Raw genomic sequence first — 19,573 nt, forward strand, 5'->3', positions numbered from 1 at the left:
GTTTCTCTCTATCTTATTCTTCCCATAGCAAGCGATTTAAGACAAAAGGCGTATTCCAGTACTGAGTAATTCATCTAAAAACATTTTCCCATAACTGAATACGTCGCAGTTGAGAAATATGTAAATCGACTATTATTTGCGTATTAAATGAATTACCTAACAATTCGGCAGGTTCATGATACATCAAGGACACATAACTCTCTTCAATGGAACAGAATCAGTTGCTAAGCGAATCGCGAGCTCGATGATCACGTTACTCTCTAAAAATAATTCACTAAGTAGAAAATTCTAGATTCCGAATCATTGACAGAGTTTAGTGAATTCCTGGAAAAAGTGGCTAGAATTTATTTTGTGGTGGATGAAGAACTCGTTTCAAGTGTGGTGCGTGTTGATGTGTTTGTAGAATATCCATTATTATCTATTTTTCTTTAAATATTTGCGGAAATTTGGTGCTCAACAACAAAACATTTAGAGTAGTAGAATAATATTCATTCAAGAAATATTAAAATCGAATTGAAAGTGAATTTTTTATTGGTGATATTTCAAACATCGATTTTCATTACTTACTTATATACTTAACATAACTGGAGTAATTGAAGAGGTAAGTAACTAACCAAACAACTATTTCGATCCAAATGGTAACTGGCCAATAAGTTCTCAACCAATATTATATGTTATAGAGATGGAATTTGCAAATTTTACTGTTTGTTTATAATCTCAATAATATTATTTCCAGAGTAGTTGCTTTCTGTTCTGTGCACTGGTTTTGAGTACAGTAGCTGTAATCAAACATAAACTACTCAAATATTGATTTTATTACTGTATTGAATTGAGTCGAGTGAGCTCACAAACCAATTGAATGTTGTTGAATTAAAATTAATATTTACTGTCTCATTTTAGAAATAATAAACTAGTTTGATGCTATTATTGGAAATAGTTTAACATTGCTAGAATGCAGACTGTATTTAAATTTAAGTGATACTCATTTCGTGGGACATTTCTCGTAGAAAATACCGGTCCAATAACACTTCTAGGAAATAGATGAAGTCAAATGAATAGTTGCATGTGATAGGCTCCGGTTGGAGAGAAGTCTTGCGAGTCGACATTCGGTGATTATTCGAGTGGAAATGAATGATAATGACCCGTGTTCATCGTCCATTCTTGCAATTCATGGTCCTCGGGGATTTGAATGTGTTCCTCCCCCATATAACAAGCGTTGCAAAATGCAAAGTACCTTGCCGGAAAGTAATTGCCCCATGAGAAATGCGCCAAATTGAGTTGCCTGGTAAGAAGGCGAAATTTAGGCAAATTGAGTAGATGTTTTCCCGATCAGCTTTGGTGAGATCAGACTGTCAGCATTGGTTTAATGGGAACCATAGATGGCAATGATAACGGATGATGACAGTTTGTAGTGAGTCCCACTTCAGCGAGAGTTTTACATTGCCAGGTGCAAGAAGATAAAGAAGTCTCGTGTGGCCCTGGGCAATGAATTCATTTACATCAACTAAGTATACACGGTAGCTTTTTGAAAGTGAATTTTCATCAATTTGTCAGTGTGACATTAAATGTTGCACTAATTTTCCAAAACTGGTGCTGGAAATTCAATGAAAAGAGATCTGGTATCACTCCTAATATTGATAGAAATCCTACCTAAATTAATTCAGTATATATCCGAACGTGAATATCAATTAATATTCACGTACAGGACTGGTAATTACAGTGTAATTGTGGAACGGTAGCTGTTCGAAAAATATTGATACAAAAAGTAGCTACTCAGAGTAATCGCAAATACAACTTTACTAAATGAGTGGATTCAATTCTTTACCAGCGAATATTCATTGACTCCGATGATATGACCAGTGATATGTCTGGTCACAGAAAAGAAAAGCTTTATGTTTTTAGTGTAGTTCATTACTTTATGGTCTAATGTATAACTGCCAATGCTGTGATGTTGGAGTAAGCCGCTAATTGTGGGAGTGGATTGACTAGGCCAATGACAAACGTTCTCCTTGATAAATCATTCATCTACCAATGACAATGCTTGTTCATTACAATACAGTATTTGATTATTGTGCTGCCCAGTTTTGGTTTTGCAGAGATTGATAATGTTGTAGAAACCGAATTCAGAGCGTTTTATTTACTACCATTATTGGCAAACAAAATCTAGTAATAGACCACCCGATGATCAAAAGCTTGATGATGGACAAAAAGCTTGCACCACATTATTCATTTATTCGTGGATGCAATAATTACAAATCATAGAAATATGATTAGGAAGGAACAACAGGCTTGGCCCAAAACTATTCCTTTCCCAAATTTTGATAAATTAATAAAATATCCAAAAAATAGGTTATGTTTCTATAAAACGTTCAAGTTCAATTTTCGTCCAAAAATATATATAAGCTAGAAATTTTGAATCTAGAAAAATTAAAAAACCAAACTATATTCAAATATAACACTTATTATGGAAGAGATGAGGTGATAATCATGCAATTATTACCAATGTTACAATAATTGTAACATTCTGTCACCAATGCGATTTTTTACTTTCCTTGCCCTATTACCATAGGTAAGGAAAGTATTGCTTTCCGAAAAAAATTAAGGTACCCTAATTTCAAGTTTTCTATACGTTCCATGGTCCCCTGAGTCCAAAAACATGATTTTTGGGTATTGGTCTGTGTGTTTGTATGTGATGTGTGTGTGTGTGTGTGTATATGTGTGTGTGTGTGTGTATGTGTGTATGTCTGTGAACACGATAACTCCATTTCTAATTAACCGATTGACTTAAAATTTTAAACTTAAGGTCCTTATGAGATGAGGATCCGACAACAAGAAATTCAATAAAATTCAATTCAAGATGGCGGATAATTACTAAAAAACCATGTTTTTCACGTTTTTCTCGAAAACGGCTCTAACAATTTTCTTCAATTTTATACCATGGATAGCTAGCTATTCATAAGCCCTATCAATTGACATGTGTCTCATTTCTGGGGAAATTCCAGGAGCTCCGTAATATTCTTCAGAAAAATGGCGGATAATGACTGAAAAACCATGTTTTTCACGGTTTTCTCGAAAACGGCTCTAACAATTTTCTTCAATTTTATACCATGGATAGCTAGCTATTCATAAGCCCTATCAATTGACATGTGTCTCATTTCTGGGAAAATTGCAGGAGCTCCGTGAAATTCTTGAGAAAAATGGCAGATAACTACTAAAAAACCATGTTTTTCACGGTTTTCTCAAAAATGACTCGACCGATTTTTTTTCAAATTCATACCCTGTATAGTCATTTATCAGCTCTATCAACTGGCATGAGTCTTATTCCTGGGAAACTAATGGGGGGTCCACCCCATTCTTGAGAAATGCACTTTGTAACCTCCTTCTCATGCATGAGGTAGGTGGTAGGTAGAGCAGTTTATAAAAAGAACACATAGTCGAGATATTTCATCTGTAGAACAGCTGTTTTGACGACTTTTAAAAAATCATCGAATTTCACAATTCACACAAAGGAAAAAGTACTCTGAAAACAATTATATATACACATATACAGTAGTCTGATCGTAGTTGCAAATATTGCCAATGTTACAATAAAACTTATTGTTACATTATGTAACATCCTATCGATAACAGCTTTATTTCCAACTAGTTGATGATTTCCATCTAATTCGTAATTCGCCAATGCGATTTTTTTTAATAGCCTAGTTGGATGTCCAATATTGCAAGTGCGATGAGAGAAATGTGATTTCATGGAATAATTTGAATTTGCCAACCAGTGGATTTCCTGAACCCATGATTGGTCCCATCACTCAATCCAAATTCAATAATAGGTCGAAGAATTTTATGATCAAGAACAAATCTATTCTGAGATGTTATAGAGTCAGCCCCTGATTAACATTGGTTTGCTATCATTGTCTGTTAATATCGGGGCACCGAGCTTCGTTCGTTATTTTCATTTATTGATGAACAGAACACAATTCTTTAAAATGATCGTGTTTATATTTTATAGTTGGCTAAACGTCAGCTTATGAATTTCAGTGATGTGATATTTTGATTTTCCACAGATTCACTTTTTTATCATCCACAGACGACGAAAGTCTCAGCTGTTTTTCCAAGGATGAATTATCCTTTTAATGTCGTTCAGCGAGTTTTCCCAGGGATGAGACCTCGTGCAATCGAATTTTTATATCATAAACTACTATGTTCCAAATTTCGTGAGAATCGTTAAAGCCGTTTTCGAGATCCGGTGAAATACAAACATCTGAACATCTAAATATCTAAAAATCTAAACATCTAAACATATAAACTGAAATTGCACGATTGATAGTATAGGATTAGATAAAACATCATAGCTCTAGCCTTTTCCAAGTGCATACGGTTTCAAAATTGTTTGTACGCTATAAGGAAAATTCGCCCAATGCACCAACAAAATATTCAACTCAATTATAAAAGTTTATCATTAAATCATGATTTATTGGTTCATAGAAAATATTTGGAATAATTATATTTCATTATTTTTAATACGAATCAATAATTAATATTAAATCAAATATACCGGGATTATATGAATCACAGTTATGCACTGAAGAAGGCGGTTAGCTCAATGATGGACTTAGTATTGAAGTTAGGCGGAAAAATGACAGCAATGGTTCTCATCATTTCCACTTATAGAGAGGTGTAAATGAAATCTATTCAAAAATTCACACATATTTGATTAGCCCAATAATTATTCCCTGAAAATAAGGGCTTACTCGAACTTGATCTCGTTGAATTCAAAAGAAATCTGCCTTGAAATTTCCTCCTTGATTGGTATGGGTACATTAATAGATTATGAGATTCAATTAAAAAATTCACACATATTTGATTAGCCCAATAGTAGAGTATATCTGATACTTAAGACGGGCTTTTTTGCTTGAAATCCCCTCCCCCCTCCCCCCCCTCGTCCATCCCTCCTCCCCTTCCCCCCGCCTGTAGGGTGGGGGGTGTTCTAAAAATAGATTTCCCCTTCCCCCTGCCCAGTGGTGGTGAGGGGGATGAAAAGAGAGGGAGATATATCTTTCTCTCTCTTTCTAAAAATAGATTTCCCCTTCCCCCAGCCCAGTGGTGGTGAGGGGGATGAAAAGAGAGAGATATATCTTTCTCTCTCTCTCTCCTTGCCCAGGTGAGGGAAAAAAAATTTCCCTTTTAGGAGGAAAAATTCCCTCTCTATAGTGACAGATTGAAGTGAATCCATATTTCTACATCTAATGCTATACTGACAGATTGAGGTGAATGCTAGATGAGGGAAAAAAATCTCTTTGAGAGGGAAAAATTCTCTACTGTCAAATTAAAGTGAATCCATATTTCTACATCTAATGCTATACTGACAGATTGAAGTGAATCCATATTTCTACATCTAATGCTATACTGACAGATTGAAGTGAATCCATTTCGCTCTAATGCTATACTATGATGCCAGACTCACTTTGAGAAATTCCTTTGGTGTCAGATTAAAGTGAATTCATATTTCTACATCTAATGCTATACTGACAGATTGAAGTGAATCCATTTCGCTCTAATGATATACTACGATGATGGGCTCAAGAGAGAGAGATCTCCTTCTTTTACTTGTGGCATCTCTTTCCCGCACCCTTCTTTATTACGAAAGGCGAGTAAAGGAGATAAGGATCAAGTTCCATTTTGATTGACCGTTCCTATACTGTCAGATTAAAGTGAAACGTTTCTCTCTCACCACCATTACGAAAGGCGAGTAAGGAAGAATGTAGCGAATTTAGTATAAGTTCTATAATGGGTCATATTTATGCTTGCTTTCCAACTGACAGTCAAGAGTTCAATCAAACTGATTATGAATGTGTAAAAAAATTGAGCTCTTTTGCTGTACAAACATGGCAGTCGTTTTTTTTAAAGTGATTTCTCCGACAATATGTAAGTATAATTGGAATGTGCTAGCATATCCAAAAATACTTACACATTCTCAGACCTATTTCACTCGGGACGGAACTCAACGTCTATAGTTACCATGAAACTGCCTTAAGAAGATACGATTTCCGCTCACATTTAATTGCCATGAACGAGAATTAAAACTTCTGATGTTATTCTCATTCAAAACCACTGAATATTCTTTCGGCAACTTGATAGTATGTTTAAAGTCAGCTTCACTATCAATATCGATAATTTTAAGGTGAATTTCACCATTATCGGCAAATGTTACCTTTGTTACCACAAACCAATCATAGGCATAAAATTCAAAACCCCAATTAACTACTGGATTTGCTTCTACAGACAACTCGTTGGAACTTGTGCAGTCAAAATAGTTAGACATCATGTTGTCACTTCACCTGTTTAGAGTAAAGTGACGCGTGCATTCGCTCGCGTGTGCCTCATCTAGCCACATCTGCTCTGCTCCCTGTGAGGTCCCTTTCTAAGCTCGATAACTCCTGCACCGAAAACCGTTACATGAAAAAATGTCTAAATCGATTTATGTGACAAGTGTTTAGTCATTAAAGCTACTTCACTCTCTCTCACTCATCCTTTAGAAGATTTATTGATATACTCAAAAATGTCTAGGGTGTGAAATTTGAAACTATAGGTGTTAAAAGTTCACTCTCTCACACATCCTTTAGAAGATTTATTGATATACTCAAAAATGTCTAGGGTGTGAAATTTGAAACTATAGGTGTTCACACTCTCTCACACATCCTTTTAAAAGATTTATCGATATACTCAAAAATGTCTAGACTGAAATTTGAAACTATAGGTGTTAAAAGTTCACTCTCTCACACATCCTTTTAAAAGATTTATCGATATACTCAAAAATGTCTAGACTGAAATTTGAAACTATAGGTCTGTACTTCTCTCTCTCTCTCACACATGTGTTTATACAATCAATCACACTCGTCTAGAGTGAAACAACATATCGTTCACTCTCTCAAACAACTCAAGATTTTATGTTTTCGGCGCCAATATAAAGTCTTTATATTTGGCTAAATCCATTTTTTCTGTAATAATTTGCACTACCTGATTTTCTGTAAGGTTATGTTGTTTGGCTTCAATCCAATTCATATGGAAAGACACCTCGGCATATTTTGATACAATGTCAAATGCGATTCTGTGGATAAATAAACTTAGGTAGTCAATGAATGGGGCCGAACATTGCAGTCTCATGACAGCACCCTCTTCCGAATTTTTAATTGCCTCAGCTATTTCATCACGAACGCTTTTCACAGCGACTCCCATCTCGTTTTTCCTAATAAAATCTCCAATATCATTTTTAGTTGCATACTTTTCTGCAATTTGATTAATTAGAATAGCAATAGCATCTTTTGTAATAAACTGCTCAATACCCTCCATAATATTAGCTTTTATTGCACTCGCCATTTCAGATAATCGTTTTTCAAACTCTTCCTTTGTTAATGAAGAACTAATCAATTTCTGCAAAGTAGATTCTAAATATTGCTTATCAATTACCGATGGCTGTGTTTCATTTACTTTAGTAAAAATTTCTGTACTAAGTTGTTTCAATTTAGTATTGAGATCCAGCACCTCCAAATTCTTAATTTTATCTGATACGGCTTTTAATTTTTCATCTAAATAAGCCTTATCAACTTTATTGTTGTTAATACTGAGCAACTGAGATGAAAAGCTGTCTGTTAAAGTTTTCACTTCTCCTAATGCACTCTCTAGAGTTTGAGTTCTCTCTCCAATAGCTTTATCGATATTAGCACTGAAATTTTGTAATGTACTTAGAATATGTTCTCTTTCAATTATGCTCACTCCAATATTCTTTGTATTTTCCGAAACGAGTTTGGTTATTTGCGAATCTAAATAAAATTCACAGCTTCGCTGATTCCTTGTTGATTTATCGATTCGATTATCTTCTGTGTTATCGAGTCAATATCACACGTAAGATTAGCAAGAGCTCCGCTAGCACTAGCCGTATCAATTCGTCCGAATCGATGTAGAGTCATCGTGACACTAAACAATTAATTTTGCTTCTTTTAGCTCTTCAATTATAGACGCGATCTCCACATCATGCCCACTGTTCCCACTAGCTTTTGAGGAATAGAGTAAATTTAATCTTTCCACTAATTCGTCAAAATTATCAAAGTATTGATAAATTCTATCATGAGAATTATTTTTTGCAAATTTCAATAAACCCCAACCCTTCTTTTTACTAAGTTTTTTACTGGGAAATAACTTTTGAATCATTTGCGATTTAATTCCCTGATTTCGTTTAACATAGCCTCTTCGATCTAAATGTATACCTGTAAGTGTTAAGATTTTTTTATACTTATCCAGATCTCTCTCATTATAAAGATTTGAGTTTGGTCTCGCACTGAAAAATAACTCAAGTAGACCATGTGTTAAACGGAATCTTTCACTATCAATATCTATATAACCGTTATCGAATATTACTTGCTGATTTCCAATATGATACACATCATCTTTAGAATTATATGAAATTCCATAACTGATTGAATTATTAATTTTTTCCGCATGAAACGTTTTTAGATATTGTGACAGCACATCATCGTTTCTGCTAGAACCAAGTAAACTGTTTTCAAATTTAGTCGAGCTTAAAAAATTGTCTGTTGAACTCTCATAACTCTGTTCATCCCCCTCTCCATTATCATCAATTTGCATACTCTCTTGTTCCTCTTTTACTTCTTCCTTTTTTGGTTTTACACCAGAGTGTGAGAATTTGTTTTTTCCCAGTTCAATTATGGGCTCTATCAACGGGGAGAGCGTTTTCCTATTATATTCCTCCGATCGCTTTTCAAAATTGACTAAGCTTTTATGCTTCTCTCTAATTACTTTTCTCAATTTCTTAATCTTTTCGATTAAACCAACGTTCGTTCTATTCAGCTTCCTGCTGCGTGTTTTAGACAACATGACTGCACAAAGAATTAATCTCTACTGAACGGTAAGAAACGTATCGAGCGAATCTCAGTACTTGCCACTATTAATTCCACACTCGGTCATAATAGTTAGAAAATTATGAGGTTTACGATTCCAAACTGAATGACAAAGTTTAACGAAATCTTTATAAGAAATATCTGCTCCAACATGATCTCTGTGAATTAATTTCAGACTCAATAAATCTACCTTGAAGATTATAATCATATTTGCGTTGTCCCTAGTGAAATGTTTCTGTGTAGCTCCATAACTCTGAATTAAATATGCAGTGTCAATATTACGATGTCGACCCATGGTAAAATATTCTCTTATTTGAGGTACGTGATTAAGTTGGAAGTCATCGAATATGACAAGAGAAAATTGTTGAATTTTGTTGGGGTGAGCTATAGATTCCGAATTGCTGTTTATATGAAATTCAATACCCTTCATTTTTGAAAAGACTTTTCTCAAAAACAAGTACTTATCTTGATACTCGCTCTTCGTGTGCAAGTATATAGTTTTAAATCTCAACCCATTCTTTGAAAAAATTAAATTAAATAGTAAATTGGTCTTGCCACAACCTGAAGAGCCTATTATAAGGATCCTTGCATTATGTGGTAATAACTTACCATTTTTACACCATGTTGGCATTTCTTTCTCTCTTATAACATTGTCGAAATTTACTATCGGGATATTACTCATGTTAGTCACGTGTACAGCATGCGATCTGATAAGGAACTAATCATTTTTCGTAAGTTATCAAGGAGGAGGCTGTGCGCAAGACACCACATGGCTGTGTATAGCTTATCACATCGGGATGCAAGCGACAGGTTCTCGCTCTCCCCTTTCAATGCACTGATAGAAGTTTCTCACTTCAATTCCCCCTCTCTCTCCCGCACCCTCTTCACGAGAACGCATGTGTTGCTTGAGCCTTAGCAAATAAAACTTCAGATTAAAATGAAACTGAGAAGCATTTTTTTTGATAGAGACGTATTATATTTACACCAAATCTTTGTCATATTTACACTGAATGGAATGTATTTGCAATAGATTATTTACAATAAATGTACATGATATTTACAATAGATTATTACAATAAATGTACATGATATTTACAATAGATTATTTACAATAAATTTACATGATATTTACAATAGATTACAAAAGATTATTTTTCATCTAATAGTTGATCCTTACTAATATAACTAGGCGTTGAAAACCCAATCCATTTCACTAACAATCCTTTTTTATCACGTTTTAATATTTTTTCAATCAAATACACTTGTCTCTCCGATTCATTTAATTGTGTTTTTTTAATTTCTTCTGCATAAAACCTACCACTAATTACTTCTCCGTTTAGATCTCGCAAGCTATACGTTACAGGTTGAGAAGGAAATATAGAATGAATTACAAAATACTCTGCGCTCCAGTTTATGTTATAAGATTTATCGAAAAGAACCCTTTTCTTTGAGATTCGTACAACATCTCCTAGCTTAAATTTCGGTTTTGAATTTTTCAATTTATATCGTCTATTGAATGCAGAATTCAATGACATTAAAACATGATTACGATCTTTTTTCCCCACATCTTTAGGTTTCATTCTAATGGATGAATGCATTGTTGCATTATAATCTCGAACTAAACTGTCTAGTTGTGATATCCAGTTTTTGGTTCCATGTTCAGTTAAATATCTATAAATTTTTGCTTTAAGTGTTCTATTAAACCTTTCAACTATGGAGGCTTTCTTATCACTAAAAACATGATAATGTTTAATACTATATCTATCTAATAATGCTTTAACTTTTAAATTAAAGAATTCTGTTCCTTGATCTGTTTGGAACAGCTTAACTCCTTTATTTTTAGAAATAATTGGCTCGAGAGCGTTAAATACAGATTGGCTTGCCTTGTCTTTTAATGCTACACAATATGCAAATTTTGAAAAACAATTAATAACAGCTAAGATATATTTGTAACCCTTATTAAAACGTGATAAACTTGTCATCTCAATGAGATCGGCTTGAAGCAAGTCTTTTTCACTTTTCAACTCATATTTGCGAGTGGGATAGTTCACACGCGGTATGCTATGAAGCTCTAAAGCTAACTTAGATCTAATAATATTCATGATATTTACAACAGACAAATCAAAATCAGAGGTGTCGGATGATTGTCATGGGACATACTGACCAATCAGTTAGAGTGTTGTGGGCACTCTATAATGTCCAAATGGGAGAGTATCAACACCATTCTCAGCAATATACCTCTTATCATCATAGGGGCTCAAACAGATTTTTGCACATTCAACCTGATACATGGTGTGATTATAGGATCTTAACATATTAAATTTTTCTACATGTTCACTACGTTCAAACAATGATTTCATATATAAATTAAAATTAAGCTTTCTACATTTCACTCCACTCTGTACACCCTTTGCTATACATTTATTTACAGGTTCTTCATTCTCGTTACATACTAAATATGAGTAAAGTTTGGATCTAAGTCCAAGAAATCTATGGACAGGCTTTGACCCGGTCTCATCCTTGAACTTTCCTACAACTTTATTTCTCTCCATGGAAAAGCAAGGGTGGGAAGGTGGATAGTTAGAAGTATCGAAAAGGGACAAATTTTCTCTAATCAACTGATACACATCTTCGACTTTAAGGTTTAGAAGAAAACTGTCGGTGTCAGTCATACACAGTTCTATACGATCCCACGGTATAATTTTTTGTAATTTACAATAGAAAAAATTGTACATATGGAATTTACTCAACTCCAGTACGGAAAAGCCGGAATAGACAGGCTTGTTCATTTTAAGTTCCAACTTACGAGAGAAAACCGCGATCACGTTCGGACTAATTATTTGCCAGTGTTTACATAGTGGATTTGAAATGTACTTATCTAACCGTTTTTCATCCGTGATAATTTTAACATTCATTTGCTTACGACTACTCTGAATTGTCTTACCAAAAATCAAATTGCAACAGGCCTTAAAGAAGGATATTTCAAATTTATTTTTCGCGTTCTGTCTATTCCGAATATTCAAGTCGATGTAGCTTTTCAGCCAGGGAGATTGGGAAAAGCTAATGACGCGATGCACTTTCAATAATTTCAAACCGAGCTGAAGGTAGAGCTTTAAATTGACATAGTGAACAATGTACTTTTCACGATCGAAAAGTGTGTTCATGAGCTTTTTGGTTCCAGTTTGACCGTTCTCATTCGTTTTGTAGTTCGAGAGCAATTCGCGCGGTGGCGTTTGGTGGAGAGGTGCAAGGGGGAAGCTCGCATGCTTATTATGTGACTCTTGAGGGTACTTGAGATCACATTCTATTATATATCCGGTTTCTGAATTGGTGTCCAAATTCGCGAAATCAAGGCTGGAAATTTCTTCCTCTGAGAGCAATTTGAAATTTCCAACAGGTAAGCTTCGGCTCATAGCTTCCGAGTATAAACTGTTTGCATCGATATAAAGCAGATAATTAGACGGTTTTGAAGGATCGTATGTTTCGGGTAGATGTTTGTTATTTGCTTCACAATAACGTTTACTGATGAATGACACCCCACCCCTCATCCCCGACTCAAACATAAGATGCATGTCCGGATCTGTAAGTAATTGCAGTTCGACTTTAGTGTGTTTCAGCATGCAATTCCAGGTGAAGTGTGCGAGAGAAACAAAATGGGTCACATCGAGGCCGTATGAGCTAAAAAGCGTAGACCTCATGGATTCAAAAACTACTGCTAATAGCATTACGTCTAAACATAAATAAAAATCGTGATATTCACCCAGATTTTTCAGCTTGAATGTTGAGAACACTCTTCGCGCATGCTCATATTCTTCGTGAGACAGAGGTGTATCAGTTAAATCGTTATGAAAACATTCGATGGGAGGAAGCGATGTTTCGGCGAATTTTTCGGGACAGCTCATGTACGAGTAGGGATATACTCCTTTTTTCAACAAGAGCTGTCTGTGTTCGCGAGGTGGATCATGAAACACCGAAAATAATCGTTCGAACTTCTTTTCCATGTCTGTACTTTTTCTTCAACGTCGCGCCTAGTTTCTTGAATTTAATTGTCTCTCCGCGTTTAGGATATGAAATGCGCTGAGATTCAAACTTGGAACAAAGTTCCACATGTTTCAACAAATTTGCTTTACCATCACAATTTTTAGATTTGGTCGATGTGAACCGGTGAAAACAAAAATTGCAAATGTGTACTTGACCCTTGTGTTTTGAAAGGTGGGAGAGAAGACGAGATAGCCCGTTTTTCCCGTTCGCGGTATTTACTAAACAGAAATGAGTTTTTCCTGCATCGCCTTTTAGCATTAAAAGATTAATTTGGTGTTTATGAGTGCGGAAAATGCTTGTACGGAAGGGGAAAAACTTTTTGTTGTCATACGCGATGACGTGAATTGCAATGTCTGGATTGAGTATTTCAAATTTCTTAATATTGCGTGTCGTCACCGGGGAAATTTACACCTCGCGTATTAAGTGTGTTAGCAAACTTGCTCAAATACTTTACACTTAAGTCCGAGTTCCTTGGCTTCTGATGGAAATACGCGAGCACTGACCATAAAAAGCATTTTTCGTCAGAGAGATTTTTCACATTTATAATGCAATGTTTGTTTTTCAAAAACTGGGGTGTTTGAATGAAACTGGATGTGTATATAGGATTAAATTTAATCACGTTCACATCCAGTGATTCAATTTTCTTTAGCACCCATCCACTCCCATGTCTTACGAAATTTTCGAAAGATGAGAGGATTTTTCTCACAGCTAACATGAAATGCTCATTAAAATCTTCATAGTTCTCAAGCACGTTTAGCGCTATGTTGGAGTAACTATGTAGATTTATTAGAGATGAGACAGAGTCACCAACCTGCTTGTCATCCATCACCACTAATTTATACAACAAAACGTTAAGGACAATGAACCACTTAACATTCCCATCATAGCATGCCGCATGTTCCCTAATTATATCGAAAACTCGACGTTTCGAGCTCTCAAGCACGCTGGTGATGTCGATATCCTCCTCATCGAGGGTGATGCGATGGCGGGCTGCGCTTGAATTGATACCACGTAGTCTGCGTTCCCTCGGCATGATTCTGAAAAAACAAAACGATCAGGATGAGATAGAGTACAACAACATGTTTAGTTGTGAATTGTCATTGGTAGAAGAAGGGTGTGTGAAAATGATATCTCAAGATCACATAATGTTGCATGAAAGATTAAGATTATTATCTTTTGATAAAAGATGGACAAAAACTAGTCAGAATTTGTCTGTGGAAAACATGGCAAAAGAGGGATTTATATTCTCATCTCCACCAGACATTGTGCGATGTGTATTTTGTTCAATTTATTTGGGAAAATGGGAAGAAAGTGACATACCAGCAATAGAACATGCAAGGTACAGTCCAAACTGTAGAAGGAAAGATAATATAACAATTGAAGAGGAGAATTACGATAATAATATTCTACGAGAATATGAAGAAAGATATTCAACTTTTAATTGTGTAGAAGATTCATCCGTTCAAGGAGAGTACTTTGAAAAACTACCTCCACACCATCTACATTGTGACTTTTGTAAATCATTATGCAATAAAGCAGAGTATTTTGCGAGAAATGGTTATTTCTTACATAAAAATCCATTCTATCTGCAATGTGTCTATTGTAAATATATTATCGATGAACCATTTGAAAAAGTAATACATTTACCGTTTTGTTTATACGAAGAGAGTGAGAAAGAAGAGCGGGGCATGGATGTTCCGGATATAGCATATTCTAAAGATAAATCGCATGCATGCAGTATATTGTAGAAGGTTTTTTCTCCTCGGAGGAGAAAAACTGTGCTCGGAGGAGAAAAATAGTCCTCGGAGGAGAAAAATAGTCATCGGAGGAGAAAAACTGTCCTCGGAGGAGAAAACCTGTCCTCGGAGGAGAAAAACTGTCCTCGGAGGAGAAAACCTGTCCTTGGAGGAGAAAAATAGTCCTCAGAGGATAAAATCAAAGTAAAAATGTACTTACATGTAGTGGTTGATGCTGCGTGAATCTCCTCGAGTGTAGATAGCGGGCTACAGGTGTAGATAGCAGGCTACAGGTGTAGATAGCGGTCTATGCTATGATTGATTCCTCTCAGGTGTAGATACCGTCCTATGATTGATTCCTCTCAGCTGTCTTGTCTCAACGAGAGCTCAACTGGTTATGAGGTTCGGAACTCGAGTTGAGAGGCGAGAAAATGCTGCGAAAACAATGAAATATTTAATAACTGAATCGAGAAATGCTATTTCACAGAAGAACAATTAAATCAAGTTATCTGGAATTTTTTACGAGATTCTGTAGATGAGACAGGCTTAGAACAGGATTGACAAAGAAAGATCAAAATCAAGTATGTGTGCAATATTGTAAATAAATGAAATGCAACAACTTTGCTACTGTAATACATTAGATTGGTTAAATATTAAAATGTCATATTGATGATAGAAAACACTGACAAGATAAGATTCATGTTTGAAAAATGAGGTGCTCTTACTTCGATGTTGAAGGATCTAACATTGATTTGAATTATAAAATTAGAATCATGGGTTTTATTGCCGTAGACATGGGGATTTCAGCTTCTAACAGGTGAAGTCTCATGCTAAGTTCTAGACGAGATTTTTTTTTTTCGTCTTCTAACACATGGATGCTATTTGAAAAATGATCGTGTGTGGGATACTTACAATCTGATAACGATCTGGGAGCTCGTGTTGTTGGGGAGAAATTCGAATTTTTTTCGGGTTGTAGCACGCTTTCGCTCGCATGTGGCTGGAACAGAGAGAGAAACGTATGCTATATAAACACAAGCGATGAGAGGAAAATTATCATTTACATCAGAGACAACAGAGACTTCACGCATCAAGATGAGTTCTCCATCTTCACCATCTTACATCCTGCCGGATAGCCCACCCCCGCAGCGTGTGCTAAACTACTGGCAGCGCAAAGCTGCCGTGTCCTGCGCCGCCTCTTCCGCTGCCGCCTCAGCTCCCGCCTCCGCTGCTCCCGCACCCGCTCCACAGGATCCAACATCACCAGGGGGCGAGATCGTGATCGGGCACAGCCCCATTCAGCGCTTGGCTCCAGCACCTACGTGGGCGCCGCGGCGTGCGGTGCTGACAACGCTGAGCAACAAGATCAAGCAGAGGCAGACCAAGAGGAAACTAACCTTCGAGGAGGGTGAAGTCAGCGGCAAAGAGGAGGATGAGGTGCTCACTCAATCAAAGGTTAGTTTCAGCAAATATTATTAACTTGTGTATGCACAGATTTTTTCCCGTGATTGATTGTTAAAAAATCTGTGCACATACGAGTCTTTGATTATTTGATATGAATATTATTTGATCTGAATATTATTTGAACTGATTAGAATGCAAGCAATATTTCCTTGAACTGATTAGAAATGGTATTATGAGATATTATTGTTTAAAGTATTCAATCATGCATAAATGTGACCAATATTATTTGAAGTGCTTGGAATGCTAAGGAAATATTATTTGAACCGAATAGAAATTGATGCTAAGGAAATATTATTTGAACTGCTTAGATATTATTGTTTAAAGTAACCAATCATGCAACATTGTTACCAATATTATTTGAAGTGCTTGGAATGCAAAGGAAATATTATTTGAACCGAATAGAAATTGATGATAAGGAAATATTATTTGAAATGATTAGAATGCAAAGGGAATATTATTTGAACTGCTTGGAATGACTTGAACCGAATAGAAATTGATGCTAAGGAAATATTATTTGAACTGCTTAGATATTATTGTTTAAAGTAGCCAATCATGCAACATTGTTACCAATATTATTTGAACTGCTTAGATATTATTGTTTAAAGTAGCCAATCATGCAACATTGTTACCAATATTATTTGAACTGCTTGGAATGATTTGAACCGAATAGAAATTGATGCTAAGGAAATATTATTTGAACTGATTAGAAATTATTGTTTAAAGTACTCGATCATGCAACAATGTTATTTCAATAACTGATATTACTCACTTTATGCAGAGAATTCGATGATAATCTGATGTAGAGATCTGAAACAAATAAGACACTAATCAAATATTTTTCAACAGAAACGAGCTGTAATGCATGAGGACTCCTCACTCGCGCCGTTAATAAAGGAGGTGGATGCTGAGTTGGACTTTGTCCAACTCATCAACAAACCTCTACCCAAGCCATGGGTGCCGCTGCGAGAGTTGAAGGAGGATCATCCATACCGCATCGTCGCGGTGAGGGAGGACACCAATAAACACGGGCGACGTGTAATTTTAAAAATAATCAATGCAGGAAGCAAATGCGAGGTGTATCTGCCTCAAAGATTTGCTTCCTGCATTGATGCGGGAAAAATACACCATTTCAATGAAACTTGTAAAAATTATGTGTTAGTAGTAACACATAAGTCTCCAAATTGGACAGATAAAAAAATTGTTAATGCTTAACAATTTTTATATCTGTATACAATTCGTTGACCTATGTGTTACGAATTGTATAGATATATGTGTGTGAATAGTTGAATAAAATGTGTCCATATTTGATAAAAAATTGTTTTCAATTCTTACCTGTTGTTGACGATGTTGATAAGTTCGTAATGAATAGTAGAAACACACAGAAGAAGAAGAAGAAATGCTTCAGCTGCTCTGTTGTGAATGATAATTCAAATAAGGTGAGCACGTCTTTTATAGTTTGTTGTGAGCATGCTCACTAGTCTTTTCCGCCACACACACACACGCACACACACACACACACACACACACACAGCCGTGCAGGCAAGCGGTGGCGGCTTCTCGCTCCCTCCTACATTAGCACGTGCTCCCACAGATGTGGGTGGCCCAGCATCATTTCTCCCCTTTTCAAATCACATTCACCTTTCAGATTTGAAATAATATTCTTATCATTCAAGCAATGTATCATAGCAATATGGATTCACTTCAATCTGTCAGTATAGCATTAGATGTAGAAATATGAATTCACTTCCAACTCAATGGTTGAACATTAAACCAATTCAAGTTGATGTATTGATTAATTAATTTACCTCAGTTAATGTTCAACCATTGAGTTGAAAGGTAATGAAAAATGGTATGTAGGAGAAAAAAGCAGAGTTCGAGAAAAAAGCAGAGTTCGAGGAAACGGGGTAGAGGAATCTTGAGTTCAGCAGCAAGAGTTTTTAAAGGTTTGGCAGGTAATGTGACATCAACTATTCTAAATAAGGTAATTGATAACCTTGGGGAAGAATATCATATTCCGGGATACGAGTACTGCGGACCAGGAACAAAGGTTAATGAAAGGTTAAAGAGAGGTGATCAATGTATAAATTCGTTAGATAAAGCTTGCAAGATACATGATATAGCCTATACTCAAAATAGCGATAATAAAACTCGTGCGGTATCCGACAGAGCTCTAGCGAACGCTGCATGGGACATTTTCAAAAATCCTCAAACACCCCTTGCCGAGAAAGCACTTAGCTATCTTGTTACAAACGTTATGAAAGCTAAAGCGGCGTTTGGTGGGTCTTTGAGAAAGAAGAAGAAGAAGAAGGGGGAGAGGAGAAGTTATAGTAACAATATTAGACGCAAAGCTATAGCTCAGTTGAAAAAGCATATTGCAGGAAAAGGATATTTTTTGAAGCCTTTTCCTAAAATAACTAGTGGGGGGAGAGTTTTAATTCCACCCCTACCCCCATCATCATCATATGGAGTGAGTTTATTCCCTCAAGTTAAGAAACGTAGAACAACAAAGAAGAGTAGGAAGAAGAAGAAGAAGAAGACATGAATATTGAAGGAGAATTGAGTAATTATGATTTGATTGATTGGTCGAAATTATTACAGATTCAGCTAAGAGGCATATATATGCTAGATGCATTACCCAAAAAAATTCTAAAAAACGAGAATGCCATTGTGAATTTAGCAAGGGAAAGTGAGGATGGGACACATTGGGTAGCATATAAGAAAGTTGGTTCTAATGTTTGGTATTTTGATCCAATTGGAAATTTACAACCTCCATACGAATTGGACAAATATTGGAAAAAAGAAAATGGAGTAAATATATTTTATAATGTAGAGCATATGCAACCATTAAATAGCGATTTTTGTGGTCATCTTACATTATTGTTTCTTGCAAATCAGTTGTAATTAAGTGTTTGTGGTGAACACACAAGATGGTGGTTATTACATTACGATCTAACACAAGTGATCTCTATGAACATTTACAAGAAATTATAGAATTGGATAAAAATCGTGAATGGGAAATTGATTGATTAATTTTTCCAGTTACAATAGTATTGCAAACATTAACAAAGGAACAAATTCCAGCTTCAAATATGGTGATAGATTAATCGAGTTGGATACTGGTGCATATGAAGTTGAGGATATTATAAAATCTTTAAAGAATAAATTGAATATTGATGGCAAGAAGAATAAACTTATTATACGTGCAAACGTAAATACTATGAAGATTGAAATTCATTCTGATAAAGCCATTGATTTAACACGTTCTGATTCGATTGCTAAGATACTTGGTTTTGATAATATTGTTTTGCAGCCAAATAAATGGCATTATTCCAAACATTTGGTTAACATAACAAGCGTTGACAGTATTGTAGTTGAGTGTAATTTAGCTTGCGGCAGTTACTCTGAGGGAAAACAAAAACATAT

At 35.5% G+C, this 19,573-nt stretch overlaps 2 protein-coding genes across 2 annotated transcripts in view; both read left to right on the forward strand.

The window, feature by feature from the left end:
- The window catches only part of LOC111064140 (muscarinic acetylcholine receptor DM1), a 159,114-nt gene that overhangs the window by 21,760 nt on the left and 117,781 nt on the right, over positions 1-19,573 (forward strand). The window lies entirely within an intron of this gene.
- On the forward strand, positions 15,782-17,438 carry LOC120352808. Its single transcript, XM_039435076.1, has 2 exons — positions 15,782-16,141; positions 16,997-17,438. The coding sequence occupies exons 1-2, from the start codon at positions 15,782-15,784 to the stop codon at positions 17,360-17,362; spliced, it is 726 nt and encodes a 241-aa protein (XP_039291010.1). The 3' UTR covers positions 17,363-17,438.

The sequence above is a fragment of the Nilaparvata lugens genome, chromosome 8 (assembly GCF_014356525.2).
Source record: "Nilaparvata lugens isolate BPH chromosome 8, ASM1435652v1, whole genome shotgun sequence".
Lineage (NCBI taxonomy): Eukaryota > Metazoa > Arthropoda > Insecta > Hemiptera > Delphacidae > Nilaparvata > Nilaparvata lugens.

What these genes read in the sequence shown, in the direction of transcription:
- LOC120352808 (XM_039435076.1), top strand. Translation starts at nt 15,782, where the DNA reads ATGAGTTCTCCATCTTCACCATCTTACATCCTGCCGGATAGCCCACCC. An exon ending in AGGTGCTCACTCAATCAAAG is followed by an intron (nt 16,142 to 16,996) that starts GTTAGTTTCAGC and finishes ATTTTTCAACAG; the next exon opens with AAACGAGCTGTAATGCATGA.